We start from the raw sequence: 17,601 nt of genomic DNA on the forward strand, positions 1-17,601 counted from the left end.
ATTTTTACGGGTAAGTATATATAATTTGATATTTTTCACTAACCAATACATATAATTTGATTTAGGATGAAGTTTTTACAGCTTTTTGTTATTATTTGAGAATTGAGAGAAATGTAAAATAGAAATGGGGACGCCTAAAAGCGAACTAAAAATAGAATGTTAATTATGTTTATAACATCAGATAAGAACATTTTGAATATGTTTTAACTAAGCCAGTAGTTGATGCTTATTTGATGCTTTATTCTTTTCAAAAAGTAATCCATTTTAGTTTTTTTTTTTTAAGTAACAATACACATTTGTTTTCAAATGTTTGTGTTTAATGAGGTATCTGCCTTGTTTAGGTTCTTTACATAAACAAAGTCTAATTACTAGAGATAATAACACACTCAAAACACATGATTAATACACAATACAAAAAGCAAAACATTGTACAAAGTTGAATTATTATCTATCAATAATACTTATAGACCAATTGGTCGATAATTTCATATTGTAGTAAGTCCCGAATTCAAGTCACGCTTCAGAAGCCTCAAAAAAAAATTTTGAAAAATTTTTTTGAAAAAAATAAAGCTATACTAGCACTGATCGATGCAACATGTATTTTGTAAATTCGTCGACAAAACTCTTATATACAAACTCTTATAGGATGTTCGCATTCAACAAAATGGAAATCTTGAACAGTCAAAAAAAAAAATATTACATGGAATGCGTCGGATAGAATTTAGTTGCATATACAAACTAAAAACTGGAACAACTACAACACATAATGCTACAAAGAAGAGCAAACATTATACAACTTAACAGTAAACAGAGTTCAAAGAATGATGGAAACAAACAGAAGCAAGAGAAGCCTCCAAGTGGAGAAAATCAATACCAACAATCCATGAAAAATGCGAAAGCACCGGATCGATGCTTTAGATACTAGATCACTTGTCTAAAATAGAAAAAATTATGTTCGTTTCTCTATTTTGGGAAGCTAATGGCCCAAGATCTCGGAGATTCGCTGCTCCGCATCGGGTGGGACCTCCCGGCCCGGCACATTCACCTTCAAGAGGCTCGAATACCTGTTGGAAACTCAAATTTATAAGGATATTCCAAGCTTATTAATCAAATGAGAATGAAGAAAATATTTCTTTTTCTTTTTCTTTTTACGTACTCTTTGGTTGTGAACAGGTACTCGTGCTCCGTGATAAATGCTAGCAAGGCCTACAATAAAGGAGAAATGGTTTAATATATTTTTCACATAAGAAGCATGTAGGGAAAATTTATTGCTGAGTTTTGGAGTTAATTGCCTCAAAGGGTAAGTTGAGCAGTTCGTAGTATGTCCGGACACGATCTAATCTCTGTTGGACTGCGTCATTATCTATTGATGGTATAGCTGCCAGAGCCTGTAGAAAAAACAAGGGTTAGAACAAAATAGTTAGAAAAGGCTGTTTTCAAAAAGGGAAAAAAGAAAATCCCATTTATCTTTCGAGTTTGCTACATAATCAACTTATACAGTTTTTGACCAAGAAATGTTTATAATGCGCCAAAAGGAAAAAAAAGTGGATCAACATTGCAAATTCAGGAAAAACTAAAAAAAGAAGCATTGAGGTAATGTCAAATACTAGGGTTTTTTTTGTGCAAAAACCCACGTAGAATCATTGGACACCCTAAAATGGAATAATAGGCTGAGGGTAATCTTTGAAGTGACAGATGTATATACAACTGAAGCAAGCTATGAGATAAACGTCAAGTAACTTCATCTCCCATGGAAATTTAAGATAAACACAATAAGGAGAATGATTAATGCTTTTGCAGAAGTTGCGTAAACAGTAGCCGGCTTAAAATCGAAACCTGTTCCAGTGCGATGGAGTTCCTGCATATTTGCTGGACTCCCAATAGGTTAATGGATTTTATTTCAGCAAGTGCCTGTTCAAAGAAATCGTATCAAAAGAAAGTAAAAAAAAATAACAGAAGCAAAATTTTATTAGAGAAACCATTCCACACAAGAACATATAAAGAATAGATGTCGCTTAAACCTTTATAGATGCATTAGTTGCGACATTACATATGCCGCCAAAAATGTAATTCCTCTTCAACTCGGCAATAAAAGGAGCCATTTCCTCATCCCGACGTGTAATCTGCAAGCACCAAGTAATAGATGATGACACAATCAAGTATATCATTTTATAGCATTCAGTGTGGTTAGTCATTTGGTGTTGTTCTGTTCTGATGGTTAAAGTTGGGTCAACAAGAGCTGATGTATTAACAAATCTCCAATTCTCTCACACCGAATAATCTTGACCAGTCCCCAGCAAAACTAAGTTAGCGAAACAACAAAAACAAGCATACCAGAGTAGTTAGCGAAATGACAAAATCATCAGGTTCCTCAGCATCTTGATCTTCTAGATACTCTCTGTTGGTCATTTCCTGTTTAAATTCATGTTCACTTTCATTATCTCCATCTGATTGAAGCATATAGTTCCAACAAGAGCAAGATAGGGCATTTATTGCGACAGACCTGCATGTGGAATATTGTCTCTAATTGCATTTCCAATCGGAGGACCTTCAAGCAATCAATTGCTAGTTTTCTATACTCGGTAGCAAGAGAAGCCAGGCTTTTAGGAAGTGCACTTGCTGTCCTCGTGTGCTTATGAGCTTGATTAGTATGATTTCTGTCCTCTGTACTGGTGGGTGGCCTAATGAAGGACTCCCCAAGCCTAAAGTACTCAAATAAAAGATATTATGCGAGTGATGAACAAATTATAGCAGAATTTAGAAATCCAATCTGAAAAAAACTCTGAGAAGAGCTTGCCAGGCCTGAATTAAAAGATTGTGATGTGAAATTAGGGAATGAAGCACTAAGAACGCAATTTTATAAAAAGTGAAAAAAGCATGCTCTGGATAACGACCAATAATGCACTTGGAAAAGAAACAGAATTTCAGAATAATCAGTACATTATGGAAGAAAGCAACGAGCATATTGAATGGGTACATCTGCAAAGTAAACATCCTACAGAACAATGGAGTTGGAAAGTAGTAACAAACATGTTGAAACAAGCATTATCTGCTTTTATGTATATTCTATTTGCACATAACAGGACTTAATTTGTCAGTAACAAGATACAGATGCATATAAACAGTAAAGAGGTCTTCTAAAAAATTATTGCCCTAACCAAACCTTCAAAGACTTCTAATCATAGTGCTGAGGATAGTTTAGATTCAGCTCTCTGATTTATTAAACTAGATTAGGACAACACTTGTCCGCTAGAATGTTAGACCATTAAGTACAATTGATTTACAGTGTAAACTAAGAATTTTGTTGTGCAGTGCGTAGCGAAAGAATTATGCTCATAGTTTCCAACCTATCTTTGTCATTCCAGAAGGTAAATTGTTGTAAGTACTAACAAAATCTGAAAATAAGACGCAGATATTCCAAAAGATGACTTCACCTTTCAATTGAATCTGCAAGATATTCCAAAGAATCACTTAGGGACGCCAACAAAATAAGCTTCTGATCATCATGGATTAAATTCTCCTGCATGAGAAAACTTCCATGGTAAGCCATCAACTCACAAATATACACATCGTTACTCATGTATGCCAATGATGGAGGATTGGAGGAAAAAGAAACTCAAAACTACACCATCTTTGATGCACAGTATTACAGCCCAGTGTCCACTAACCACATTAACATGTACTCTATTAATTATTTTCATTTACTGTACCAAACAAGGTGTATAAGACTGTCTAATACATAAGTACTCGCATCTTCATATATTAAGTTTGGATGGTACATAGTGCAACAAATCAGAATTAAGGGCATTCAATCTTATTGTTACGAATGTTGCTCAATATGTAACAATTTACCTGCTTAATTGGACGCAAACTTAACAAAAGATCACTCATTTCAATTTCTACTTCAACAGTTTCAGCATCAGGAATATTGTTCTCAAAAGATTGTCCGGAAGAACTTTGTAAACAAGCATTTGCTGGGTCTAGACGCATGAAACTCTCAACATCACTCCTTCCAAGAAGCATATAGCTTTGCTTTTCTAAAACAGCCTGTAGTTTGCTCAGAAACAATATGTCAGCATTACTTAGTCGTATATGGAGAAAAAAAAAAAACAAATGTGAATAATTTTATAAAATCACGGCACAGCAAACATCGTTATGTTGACTTTCAGACTCTCAAAATCTTACAAAATAGCAACCTACCAACAAGAAAACACAATTCCCTAGATCATAGAATTTACTACCATCTTTGTACAGTACATCCTGATTTAAAAAAGTAAAACATAGACTAACTGTAATAGATGTTAAGAATCAACTAGTCATGATCATGATGTTGAACTTAATAGTTTTACGGGTCTAAATACTTCTAAACTATAGATTTATAATTCACACCAAGATTTATAACAAAGCTCTATTGCATTTAGTCACAAATGAAAGGTATACCATTATGTTAATAGTCAGAGAACAGATTTACAACATTGAACACACACAATCAGCAATTTTTCAAATTTGAATTAAATCCCAAGAATCGAGGGAGAGATATTATCAAGGAATAGTGCAAGCTATGATTCAGCATGCGGAGCTGATTCCACATAAACTGTCTCTTCCATTTAAAACTCTACATAGTAATATTATATACTTGCAACCACATGCTTATAAAGTAAAAATTAAGTAGAGCAAAAGCACTACCTCCATATATGAAGTTCGACATCTTTCATGGGTACGTTCCAAGAATGTGTGCACATACTCCACAAGTTCACTTGCATATTTTGGCATTAGTTGAGCCCAGCCAAGCACCTAAGGTAACTTATAAGCAAGAGTAACTAAAATTGAAATGTAAGGAATTGCCATAAAATAAGAAGACANGGGGGGGGGGGGGGTGGCGGGCTGGCAACCACCTCTTTCGCTAGGGAATCAATAGCCAATAGTCCTTGTAATACAGGACGCCCCTTCTCAACTAGTGGACTATAAACTGAAGTTGGATGAGCACGTGGTCGGAATGCTGCGGGACCTGAAAGAAGAGATTTCCAGCATTGGTGCATTTCGTGTGTGCAAGGTAATAAAAAGGATTATAGGCATTTATTATCTCGGATTATAAGCAACAATAAATGTATAAAATCACATGACCTAGTGTTATTATCTACTGTAGTTTGCTGCTTCACTTGAGGATACAGCTTTTTTTTAGAGTTGGCTAGGAAAAATAAGTAGCTCAATTAGGTCTTAGGAGATGGATGATAGATGGACTAGAAGGAAAGCATGTTATGGCAGTTGGTGAAGAGCAAGAGCTATGAAATAAATATATATTGTTTCTGCTAGTAAGCGGTGCGGATGCAGGATGAATCCAGTGACAAAAGGATGTGGAAAAATTAAAAATAAATAAATAAATAAATAAATAAGGGTTCTTGATAAGAATTGGACAAGTTTTCACCAATTCCTTCTTAAAGGAAAATTAGCACTTTCATACTTAATGGATTTGGACAGAAATAAAACATACTTGATATAGCCTGCTGGACAGATTTTCTGTAATCTACAAACATTGCTGGTAAAAAGTGATCCTTCAGAAAGTTTTCCACAAATGCCAATAAGCCATCATTCCTGTTAAGGCATAAGACTTCTCTCATACCAAGTATTACAAAAGAGCACCTATATATGTAAACACGGAGAGCTTCATATTGAACAAATAAACTTCAAAGAGCTTCATATCAGAGAATGGGCATGGGCTTTGAACACTAAGTTATCCAACATGGAGAAATCAAGTCAAATGTGTAATGGCATCATAGTCAAGAAATTTCTCTCTAAACTTTACAAAAGGCACATGCATATAATTCACAAAACAAGTTTACTCTAGAAAAAAGTGATTGGGGAAAAAAAAAAAAATCAGGTGTCCTATGCAGATAAAATATAGATGACATGGGATCCAAAATATCCAGCATACCCAAGTTGTGAGTATTTCTGAGGTAGCATCTCTCCAATTTTATCAGTGAACTGCAAGAGCCAAGCAATTCTGTTAGCCAACAGAAGTACTTTTTAGCGTGATGTAATGTGCTGCTGGAGGCAATATATGTTCATGCATAATAGGTAACCTGAAGAATAGGGCGATAAACTGATGCCGCTAGGTAAATCCCTTGATCAGGAAGCACTGCTGCAGTTCCATATCCTTCTTGTTGTACATTTGGACCCCTCCGCCATCCTTGACCGGCTGCTTTAATACAAGTAAAATGTTACACAATCAAATTTCATCCATGGAAGTTTATGCTGAAATGCATAATTAATGCAAGAGGATCAAAAAGGTGTTAAACCATAGAAGAAAAGTGACAAACTAGCAACTGGAACAAATGATTTTTCTATAAGCTACAAAAAAAAAATGCCATTCAGTTATAATTAACAAAAGATGTTAGCTATGATTATGTCCAGATTATGTCCAGTTGTGAATTGTTCAGTTGTAAAATTAAAATTTTATATTATAGCACAAAATATAATTTCAAAGTACAAACCCTTCATCTTAGGTTGTTTATGAAAATTCGATCCTTCTCTCCCGTTGACATGAAAATCGACATACACATCTAAATCAACATATATACCAAAAGTGAGGTTGAGAACCATAGCACAAAGATAATTGATATCCTATAAATGTAGATCACAAATTTCACATAAAAGAAATGCACAGCAAATCAACATTCATATCTAAATAAACTTGCTTTCAGCTACTGACAAAAATTAAAAAGAACATTTAGGGAGTAATGAACTGATTATATACCTTCATTTGGCACGGAAACAGCTGTATCTATGAAGCGAAAAGCAAAAGAAAGGCCCTCAGATCCATCCCTATAACCCAATAATTAGCAATTCCCAAAAAAATCTGTTATAAACGGACAACTAAAGAGTAAATGAGACTAGAAAAAAATATAGCATAATGAGATCGATGAATTCAACATGAAAAGTTTTGACTTGGAATTATACCATCTTCAAATGACATTCATTCATGACAAACAGAAAAAAAGAAGAGAGTATTATACAGGCAAGCAGGTACATCTGAACATATGAGTAAGCAACTACTACGTTTGTACTATGTACTGATTCATAAAAAACTTGCCTCTTCTCCTTCACAGGGGCCTTATTTGCAAGTCGAGCCGTCTGGACAGCTGCATCTGCAGTAGCAGCTTCTGGGGTTGCTCGTAAAATTTCACAAATGAGCTGTTGGCATTCACTCTTTTATCCATGAAAATGGAAAGAGACAAAAGGCAATGTCAAACAATAATACTTTGGACAAACTTCATTCATTTGAGCATAAATTGCCAGTCAGTGAAAGCAGATCTAACCAAAATATAGTTTATGACATAAAAATTAAAATTTCATCAGAAGCTTACGTTTATGACGGTAAGGGAGAAGGCTACACTAAAGCCTCCAGTAACTTGATTAGATTCAGAATCTGGATTCCAGTTTGCATCACTAACCGAGACCTTCGGAGTGTTTATACTGTCACCTTGTGTTGATGATTTAGTTTCCAGGAGCTCACCAACAATAATGTGGTTTTCTGACAGTATGACACTAACCAGATTAAGCTAAAGTTATAAAAACCCATCCATATAAAAGGAACAAGAAAAATAACTGATGCATCAAATAGTGCGCACCAAGTATAAGAACAATAGACTCCAATACTGAACTAAGAAGTTCACTTGCAGCGCACTGTGCAGTTCCCATCGGGGTCATTGCTGGAGAAATGGGACTAATAGCTAACTGTGTTCCCAGAAAGGATGTTCCATTCTTAGCTTTCTGTTTAGACAGTTGGTAGCTCTCTAGAAGCCCCTTGGAATAATACAGATCTGAATTATTTGTCTTGGAAGCTTGGCCTATGCGTGACCTCGATGAACTTTGTTCTGAGTATGCCTTTATTTTTGATGTTATAATATCGTGGATAGTCGGACGTAGCCTTTGGCTGTTTTACAACATGAGTGAATCACTAGTATTCAGAATAGAGTTGATAATCCTGTATCTAATCAAACTCGAGATGCAATCAACAACATAAGGAGCATTTAAAGACAAAGCAAAATGGTCTAGTATTTTTTAGGATAAACAATGCAACTTTTAATATTATATTCTGTTCTTGAAATGGAATAAATGCTAAACAATAATTGCAAACTTAAATAGCGTTACATGCTTAACATGTTAGATTCACGAATATTACACAGAAGATACTGCCATTTAGTTTTTCAATTTATCAAATTGTATCAGGAGGAACAAAAGCACACTTTCTGAATAAATTATATATACTCACACCATGGTCAAATGCAGATAATCGAGCTTTGTATCTAGCATATTCGATGCCGATAGAACCCGCTTAAAACCTTTGATAGTGCATATGAAGATAATAATAATAATAATGGCAAATGCATTATTATGTACTTAAACAAAACAAACAAACAATCAACCACACAGATTAGCACCATGCGGGAGCTGGAGAAACAACAGACAGAGCATCTTCTTGAATGACAGTTATTGATCAGCAAACTTCAGACAAGCTTGGTGGAAATCTCAACCTATGAGTATCAAGTTTGAGCTCCATCGCTAACTCCATTTTCTTACTACTTGGAATTCTTCAGCAAAAGATCTTCTATATGTCAGCCAAATAAAGTTTTGTTGATACAAATGCCTTCTTTGTCTTGTTTAGGGCATTGTTTTAAGATGTTGAGGGAACATTCAACATCAACATTCTCATAGCATGCTTACATCTTTATACTCTAGTTCCACTTAATTTATTGATAATGACTATTACTACATTTGACTCCTCTGCAACAAAGACTACTTTGGTCACAACAAGTGGTCACCCAGAGCATAAAGACAAGGAAGATAGTTTAATAACTCTCCCTTCCTCACGTATGGCCCTATGCGCTTTTCTTCTTTTTGTTTTTAATGAGCATGAATATTGTATACCTCGAAGGTTTTGAAAGGCATGACACAAAAGCTGTAGACTTCTCTATTCCTTAATAGAACCAATTCTACTGTATCAAAATAAACCTAGGCAACAAAGGACGTTCACTACTAATCAACCAGAAAGCCTGAAATCCTGCTACACATAGCAGACAGCATGATACATTAAGAAGAAAAAGTACCATATCATAGCACCAGCAGCAGCAACTTTACCAAGCATGCATAAGCATTCTACCAACGTCCGCAAGTATTTCACACTTAGTGAGGCATCACTCTTTTTCATTGATTCCTTCAAAAAATCATAACCAACATAGTCAGTCTATTCAGTAAACAAAAGGCTAGATTTGAAAAAGATTTCAAAATTGCACTCCCTTAAAGGTAGTCTTACCAGGAATTCATCTGGAGTAGCACTCGAAAGCCAAGAAGGAATTTCACGAGATATGCTTTTATAATCCTTCCTATGTCCCTCAGTGGGACCACCTTCATGCATCTCCAAGCTGCTCTCATCATCATGACCATCAAATGAAGAACTGAAGAATGGTATAGGGAATTAAATTGGAGAAACATTGAAACACTTAATTACCAGTAAGCTCCCGCAATCAAATACGCATCACTAAGCAAAATGGAAATACCAATGTTAAGAGAAGTACTATAGCAGGTAAATATATTACAGTCTCTTCTCCATAACCATGCAAATTTTCCAACTATACCACTTCATTTAGTCCTACAGGAAGGTGGAAAAGGCAATATGCCAAACGTAAAATTCTCAATCACAAATATAATAGTGATGGATTCTAGCGTGAGAGAGACGAGAGGGGGACTATATACGTAAATAAAGAGAAAGATTTAGGTTAGATACTTTAAAAATATTGGGAACCAGGTAGTTCCTCCTCAAGATCAATGCTAGAGTATTCGAATTGGCAGTTTATAATGCTATGGAAAGTTGTAGAAACCAAAAATCCTAGTTTCTGAAGCCCTTCTACCTAGAGATCAAGTGATCCAAATCGACAAACTTAACAGTGAATATAAGGAGTTTGCTGTATTGAACAGCATAGAATAGTCCTAATTAATTGAGTTTCACCAAGTACTTCTAGCTTCGTACATCAAGATGAATGGCTTTAATTCTTAATTTAAAATTTTATATTATTTTAGAGGGTTTGTTCAATTTTAACAATTCATTTTGTGTCTTTTTGATGCTATGGAAAAGAACATTCAGAAAGTAACGTAAAAAAATTTCAGACATTATATGGTCAAAGTTATATCAACAATAGATCTTAATGGAAGGCCTATGTACAAGTAATCTTGCCTAACTCTGTCAAGTGGTACACATGGTTGTGAGGGCCATTGGGCATCCATCTAAGGATGCCTTCTAAACTTTTAGGCCCAACCAAGACGTTTAAGCTAATAACTCAAAGACCTAATAGTCAGTTAGATAAGAAAGCCCAAGAACAATTCCAACAAGGTCAAAACTATAACACAAAAGTCTTGATTCTCTTTGAAATAAATATCGAACTTACCACATTAGTAAACAGCAAAATATGATATAAATACCAAACAAACAAAAGACTATAAATTCCATATGATGACAAAAAGAACAAGATTGCATTTGTAGTAACTCATTCAGTGACGGCAGTATAGGAATTGTGTTGACTTAGCAGTGAGGATCGGCTTGTTTTAATTTTCAAATTGTTTTGGATTAGGTAATTGACAGTTTCAACCATTTAATACTGATTATCTTAGGTTCAGGTTGTTCTGGTTTAAGTTGTTTAAGGCTTCTTGGTTTTCAGTTATTGGTAGAGTTTCAGGTTGCTTAGGTTTGGGCTACATTAGATTCTGAACCTTGTCAGGTTGGGACATTCAGATTTCAGTCGGTCTCAAGCGGAGATGTGAATGGCTGATTTCTATCAGCTCAAATTTGCATAACATAGAAACTTCTTTTAGGCTTGACGATGAAAAAAGAGAATCAGAAATTTAGTAGCCATAGTTATTTGTCATACCTTCCATCAACAGAACCTGTTCTAAGAAATCCATCTACTGAAGCCGGTCCGCCGAAGTGATTATCACCTTTCATAGATCGTGTTCTCCTAGACTGAGGTTGTGTACTGTTCAGTGAGTATCCAATCGCAGCAGTAGTCAGTGCCTCATCTCCCTCTAGCATGTTTAAGGTAGCAGAGCTGCAAAAAGCCATAAATTTTGCAATGATATCAGAGATGGCAGTAATTAAAGTTCAGAAGAACAAACAAGAAAAAGGATTAAAATGTACAGTACTTATCTATGGTTGAATACAGGAGTAATTAAATCTATCCAATACCAAGCTGACCACAGTCAAGGAAGAGTCAATTAAAAAAATCCTGAATTAGTGGGTAAACATAGACTTACCTGTATTCACCCTTACTGTAAAGATGACTATGAAGCTCTTCCAAAATTTTATAGAACAATACTCCACGTAACTTTGTTAGTTCTGATCGTACATCTTGAAGAGCACCAACCTTCAAATTTTTCAAGATATAAATGCCCTATCCAACTCCCAAAACTACTAGAATTTCATGAGAAAAGCAAGCAAAAAGTTTAAAGAAAGATCAAAGAATAGATAAAGGGATCCTAAAACAAAGAAATCAGTGCATTGATAGAATAGCAATCACTACAATATTGTTAGGAATTTCAATTTAATGTCTCTACTATATCATGGATTTACTTGCCATGGCCACGGCGAGGCCAATTAGCTATCAGTACAATAAGTGAGGACACTTGGCTGGCAAAGGCCATAAACGGAGGACCTTTCATGTGTCAACACGCAACAGCACATAGAGGGGTGAAAATGGTTGGGATAAACTCCACCGGATTCAATAGGATGCGAATATGGATAGCATTCGACGCATCTTCATATTCGAATTTGCATATATATATATATATATATATACATACATACATATATACATACATACGTATATATATACATACATACATATATACATACATACATATATATATACATACATACATATATATATACATATATATATATATGTATATGCAATATGAATGCGAATATGGTTTCTTAAAAATCCGACCATTTTCACCCCTTAGAGATAAGAGGGACATTAACATATTGTATATAGATAAAAGTTGTTTTCTATCGTGTTTTTCGTTTATTTTATTATGAAATTCATGTTAGAATTACATTTATGTTTGTTAAAACATTAAATTTTATTGAATAAAACCTAGGTATATGAAGTTTGCGCATGAGAGTAAAACTGTACATCTTTAATTGCAGTAAGTGTTTTATTCGCTCTAATTTTAGTTTATATTTATATATTCATATTAGTATATATGATTATCTGAATAATATCTGAGTCATATCTGAATCACAAATTCGTTTTTAGCGGATATAGTTAACGAAAATTTAGCATCGACACATATCCGCATCAGGAAAAAAAATATGAATGTGAATATGATTTTGTCAAAAATCTGACCACATTCAACCTTTTTCACCCCTAGCACAGCATGGTCTGCCACATGTCACCATGCATACCAACGTTGTAATTCTTCAACAATATATTTATATAAGGAGAAATAATTTGAGATTGTGTAATCGAACTTAAACAACATAACTCAGCAGTATTTCAGAGAGAAGGCAATGCTAATAAATTGATTGTTAAAGACCAACCACTTGAAGACCTTCTCGCTCTAGCATTAACATTGACTGGACATGCAATTGAACTGCAGCATATAATTGTTTCTCTGCGACCAACTTCTCAATGCGTGCAGGAACCTGTAAGTATATGCAGTTAGAACAGCATACACAAAATTACATACATATGCAAACAAAATAATGAAGTATTTCCAAGGGAAAATCATATTCTGCAAAAAAAATGATATATAACAATTTTAAGTTTTTAATCAAAATCCCACTATTTGGGCAGTAAATAAAATCAAAATTCGTATACTAACTTTGGGTAAAATATAGGCAACCATGCGTAATATGAAAACACCATTTTCTGCGCAGAAATTAGGCTTACACTAAAAAAAAATGCTGAAAAAAAATTTCCCAGACAAAAAAAAAACGATAATCAGGGCTATTCTATGCAAAAACAAACAGACCGCTAGTCAGAAGAGAGGTTTGAAAGGAATACAAAAATAAAATAAAATAAAAACTAGAAGAATTTGATACCGAGAGTTTAGTGAAGCAGTGATAACTAAGGGTAACACACCTTTGCTACACTCTCAATTTGATCCAGCAGGGCTAGTATGTGCCGTAGTGTAAGAGATCGGTACCACAATTGCCGCAACTGCTTATTCCGGGATCCAAGAAGCTTCTTCGCTTCTGCCATGTCAACTTTTAAGACGGAAATGCTTTCAGTTGATTCACTAAACAATCGGAGGATCTGGAGAGCACAAAAATAAGGAGAACAACCATGTCGATACTTATCATTTGATAGTCGTCACTAATTTGCAAGAGGAAAGGGAAGACTAACTTGGGAGTAATTTTGAATTGCTTTGTTGAAGCCATGATGATAAGCATGTACAACTTCATCCACAATATCCTCGACGAGATCACTTTGTTCCCTCAAGAACTGAATTTCGCCTTCACAGTCTTTTGATGTCAATATGTGGACGACATGAGGTAAAGAATCAAAACGAGCAGCCGCCCAGCTTTCATCTATCCTAGAAAGTCCTTCTCTTAAGTACTGCAAAGAAATATGAATACAAAATATTATTATGTGAAACAACAAAATAGTCAAATACTCTACAAACAGTACTAAATTTGGAAAACACCGAGACAGCAAAAAACGATGCACTACTCAGCAGTTCATAAACCGTATAATACGTCCAATAAATGTCACTAGCATAAGTATAAGCAACAGCATACATGCAAATCAAAATTTAAGCGCAGTTGTCAGTTGTGGCATATTAATAACTTGACATGTTCCCAACCAAAAGATTGATCAGATATAAGTTCTGAGCAATAGAAAAGTCTGAATTTTGTAAAGCTACCTAACAAAAAAGGCATTAAAAGTTCAAGGCACATAAGTGGATATATCAAGATTTTGCACTTTGACCCCCTCAATGGTCAAAATTTACAGATAGCCCTTGACAACCTAGAGGTTACAGGTAGGTTTTTGATTATCAACGTAAAGTTGAACTCAGAATAGTTGAACTCATGATGTATCCAGGGTATTTGCATTTGAGTTTAAAATAATACATTCATATTGTTCCGAACAAGCAATAAACAGAAGAAAAACAAATGTCCTCCCTCAAGAATGAGTAAAGCATCCCCAACCAGGTCATGCTCGCAATGTTAAGCAATTGCTATTAATTCATAATTTCCTAAAAACAGCTTAATCTAAACTCTACTTACCACAAATTCCCAATAATGGTGTAAACTTAAAAGCCAAATCCACAATTCCACTTAGATCAGCATGCCACACTGCTAAATTAAAGACCTAATAGCAAAATTAACAAGTACACAGCCATATTAAAGAGCTCCAACGTTTCGTCACCCCACGACAATTTTACCAAATCCTTACACAGAAAAGCTCAATTCCTAGCACAAAATCGACTCTTTGCACCTCACGAGCACCGCAAACATAGCAAACACTAAATGGGCGACGGATCTGAGACTTACGGACTTATCCGCAGGGATCGGGAGCCCATCGAAGATCCCTTTGCCCCTCCCGGAGCTCATCGCGGCATCAAAATCTGAAATCAGCACCACAAATTCATCAAATACCGATCAAACACGAAACAAATCGCGCACCGACGATCTGAAACGAGGAAACGAGATCCGAGAGTGCGGGTTGGAGCTCGGAACGAGCTGAATCGAAGAGGATTAGAGAAGTAGGGTTCGGTGATCTAGGCCTTAGGGTTACCTTCGGAGCTCGGCGATGCGACGAGGGAACGCGGGGACGAGATATGGCGAGGGGGATTCTCCGAGGGGGTGAGTTGAAAATATCCACGAGGAATGGAATGGAACGAGGAAATGGAGGGGAAGGGGAAGACACGTGCGAAGCACGTGCGCGTGCGAGTCTAACTCGGTGGCACGGTCGGATCCGGGTCGGGTTCGGATCAAACTGACCCGATCCAAACTCCGGGCCAAAAGATTACTGGGCCGGGCTTTTATCTACAAATTAGTGGTTAAAGTTTCGCAAATTATTCGCAAATTATTGAAAATCCGAATTAAACGATCAGTTAACGAAATTTTTTCAAAAAAAATAAATTATTCACGAATTTTTAGGCCAACTGAATAATTCACGAATTATTCGCGAATTATTCCCGAATTATTGAAAATCTGAATAAAAAACTTATAATTTTTATATTTAAATATAGATTATTTTATATTTTATATCTTATATTTTATATTTTATACCGAATCCATTTTTTAAGTCAAATTTTTCAACGAATTTAAAAATTAGAAAATAAATTTTATGCGTATTATATCTGTACCGAATTTTTGCCGAATCCGAATTAACTAACTATGGTTAAAGTACGAGTGCTATATATGCTTCGCAAAAAATAAAAAATAAATTATATACTTTGTAATATTTGATTATGTATGTAAATTTTATAAATTTAAGTAGATTAAAAAATTTAAATTGTTTAAGACAAAAATTTTATTTGGTTGTAATCATCTAATTTGGTAGAAAAATATGAATAATTACACTAGATTAGTTAAGTTTGGTTTTTAAGTTAGTTTAAATACTTAAATTGTATCTCTTGATAATCTAAATTGAGTTTAAATAAGTGAGCATCCTGTCCACATAGTGGAGATCAGATTGGGTCGAATTACAATTAAAAGGTCTGATTGGACCAAATCATAATTGAGATTCGTACACGTTGTGTAGAGTTATCAACGAGCCGAACACGAACTGGTTCATTAAAATATTGAGCAGAAAAATTTAGCTCATGTTCAGTTTGTTTATTAACGAGCCGAACACGAGAGAACAGTAAGTTAGATTCTTAGTCCTACCCATAGTTAGTTAATTCGGATTCAGCAAAAATTCGGTACGGGTATAATATGCATAAAATTGGTTTCTAATTTTTAAATTTGTTGAAAAATTCAACTTAAAAAACGGATTTCGTATAAAATATAAAATATAAGATAATTTATATTTAAATATAAAAATTATAAGTTTTTTATTCAGATTTTCAATAATTCGGAAATAATTCGNTCCTACATATATAGGATAATGTGGAAGAATCTGATGGATTTATAAGTGACAGATATATATACTAATAATAATAACTATATTTAAGCATTTTAGGTCAATGGTTTGACCCAACAGTTATTATTGCTAACACGAATTTAAATCCGTGTGATGGATACATTAGTAATAATAACAGAATTAAAATACTTTGGACTGGTGATTTGGTCAAACGAATTATTGTTACTGGCGGATCGGATCGTTAAATTTACATTAAAAATATTTTTATCAGTCACCAACTCTATTTTATAAAATTACTAAAGTACCTTTAATTTAGATTCAAGCTTATCAGCTTGAAATGACATTACATGATTGGAGCATGATTCATCCCATATCGTGGCATTGGGAAGTGTTGCACACGACACCTCCCTTGGAAATTTCTTTACCTCCTCCAGAAAGAAATATTCTATGAATTATCCAACGTAATATTCTCCGACACATCAGATAATATAAAATCATCTACGTTATAAAGATTAAAACATTAATATATTGGGCGGTTAAAATATTATTAATAATTAAAAAATAATATTTATTGTTTATTTATTTATTTTTTTGAATGTCTAGTAATATTATTACGGACGCAAAGTCTAAACTATTAATAATATATAAACTATTTAGAACAAAAAAATCTCTCTTTATAAGTGGATACGAGGTCTTCTCAAGTCATTCGAATGGATAACTTTGTTGTTATTTACAATATTCAATTAATGGATATATATAATATAATATCGTTGCAACATGGGTACCAAATTCAAACAAAAAACAATTGGGTACGTACGTAGCGTTATCTCGTGCTGTTTATGATTCCAATGACGTGGCTTCGTCGCTCCATCTACGTAGCCAATTCACCCATTCACGTTCCTCCACCTTTGCTGTACTTTTAAAAATTTAAATAAATATATGTTTAATCCCATAATAAAGTAAGTAAAGGTCTTTTGCCAAAAAAAGAAATAAAATAAAATAAAACCTTACCACAAATGAGATAAATATTTAAATATATATATATACACACACACACACTAGGGCATGAATCACATTGTTTATTGGTAGCAATATACTAAGACCCCCTCACCTTTGAGCTACTTTGAAATAGTCCCTCAATTTATTTTTCTAGTTGACTTTCCTTTTAACTTCTAATTTGTTTGAAAAAGTAAAAAAAATTGTTGAAATTTAATGGGATTATTGTTTGCTACACTTTAATTAATTGTTCCAATTTCATTTATTAAAAAAATAATTAAAACTAGTAAATTTGATAAAATCATGGATGTATTTACTAAAACTTCAATTTAACTCGGCGCAAATCCTTCAATTCCGGAAAATCATTTTACCTTCTTTGATATTGTTATCTTTTTTAAAAAAATATAATTTTTATATAAAAAAAATGTATCCCCAACCAAAAAAAAAATTAAAACTTACAAGTATTTTTATTTTTATTTTTTTTACCTTATGCATTAACCAATTACGGCCAGAAAAA

General features: G+C 34.1%; 1 protein-coding gene across 3 annotated transcripts; it reads right to left on the reverse strand.

Moving 5' to 3' along the window:
* Positions 599-14,915, reverse strand: LOC109711497 (exocyst complex component SEC8). Of its 3 annotated transcripts, none has more exons than XM_020234573.1 (28): positions 14,796-14,915; positions 14,552-14,625; positions 13,401-13,613; positions 13,137-13,310; positions 12,593-12,697; positions 11,305-11,414; positions 10,923-11,099; positions 9,314-9,455; positions 9,108-9,214; positions 7,629-7,933; positions 7,365-7,531; positions 7,091-7,206; positions 6,755-6,822; positions 6,492-6,560; positions 6,081-6,196; positions 5,933-5,982; positions 5,492-5,592; positions 4,896-5,008; positions 4,687-4,794; positions 3,853-4,047; positions 3,435-3,520; positions 2,504-2,702; positions 2,335-2,412; positions 2,022-2,123; positions 1,837-1,911; positions 1,293-1,388; positions 1,157-1,206; positions 599-1,064 (listed from the first exon to the last, which is right to left on the reverse strand). In XM_020234573.1, the coding sequence occupies exons 2-28, from the start codon at positions 14,609-14,611 to the stop codon at positions 977-979; spliced, it is 3,270 nt and encodes a 1,089-aa protein (XP_020090162.1). In that variant the 5' UTR covers positions 14,612-14,625; positions 14,796-14,915; the 3' UTR covers positions 599-976. The 3 variants fall into 3 exon arrangements, with proteins under 3 accessions (XP_020090162.1, XP_020090163.1, XP_020090164.1); XM_020234574.1 differs by having other exon boundaries at positions 14,552-14,690; positions 14,796-14,883; XM_020234575.1 differs by lacking the exon at positions 6,492-6,560.

The sequence above is a fragment of the Ananas comosus genome, linkage group 6 (assembly GCF_001540865.1).
Source record: "Ananas comosus cultivar F153 linkage group 6, ASM154086v1, whole genome shotgun sequence".
Taxonomy (NCBI): domain Eukaryota; kingdom Viridiplantae; phylum Streptophyta; class Magnoliopsida; order Poales; family Bromeliaceae; genus Ananas; species Ananas comosus.

Coding starts and splice junctions, on each gene's coding strand:
- LOC109711497 (XM_020234573.1), bottom strand. CDS start 14,611: ATGAGCTCCGGGAGGGGCAAAGGGATCTTCGATGGGCTCCCGATCCCT. Junction 11,100..11,304: donor TACAGTAAGGGTGAATACAG/GTAAGTCTATGT, acceptor GGCTTTTTGCAG/CTCTGCTACCTTAAACATGC. Junction 6,197..6,491: donor TAAACAACCTAAGATGAAGG/GTTTGTACTTTG, acceptor GTATTAAAGCAG/CCGGTCAAGGATGGCGGAGG.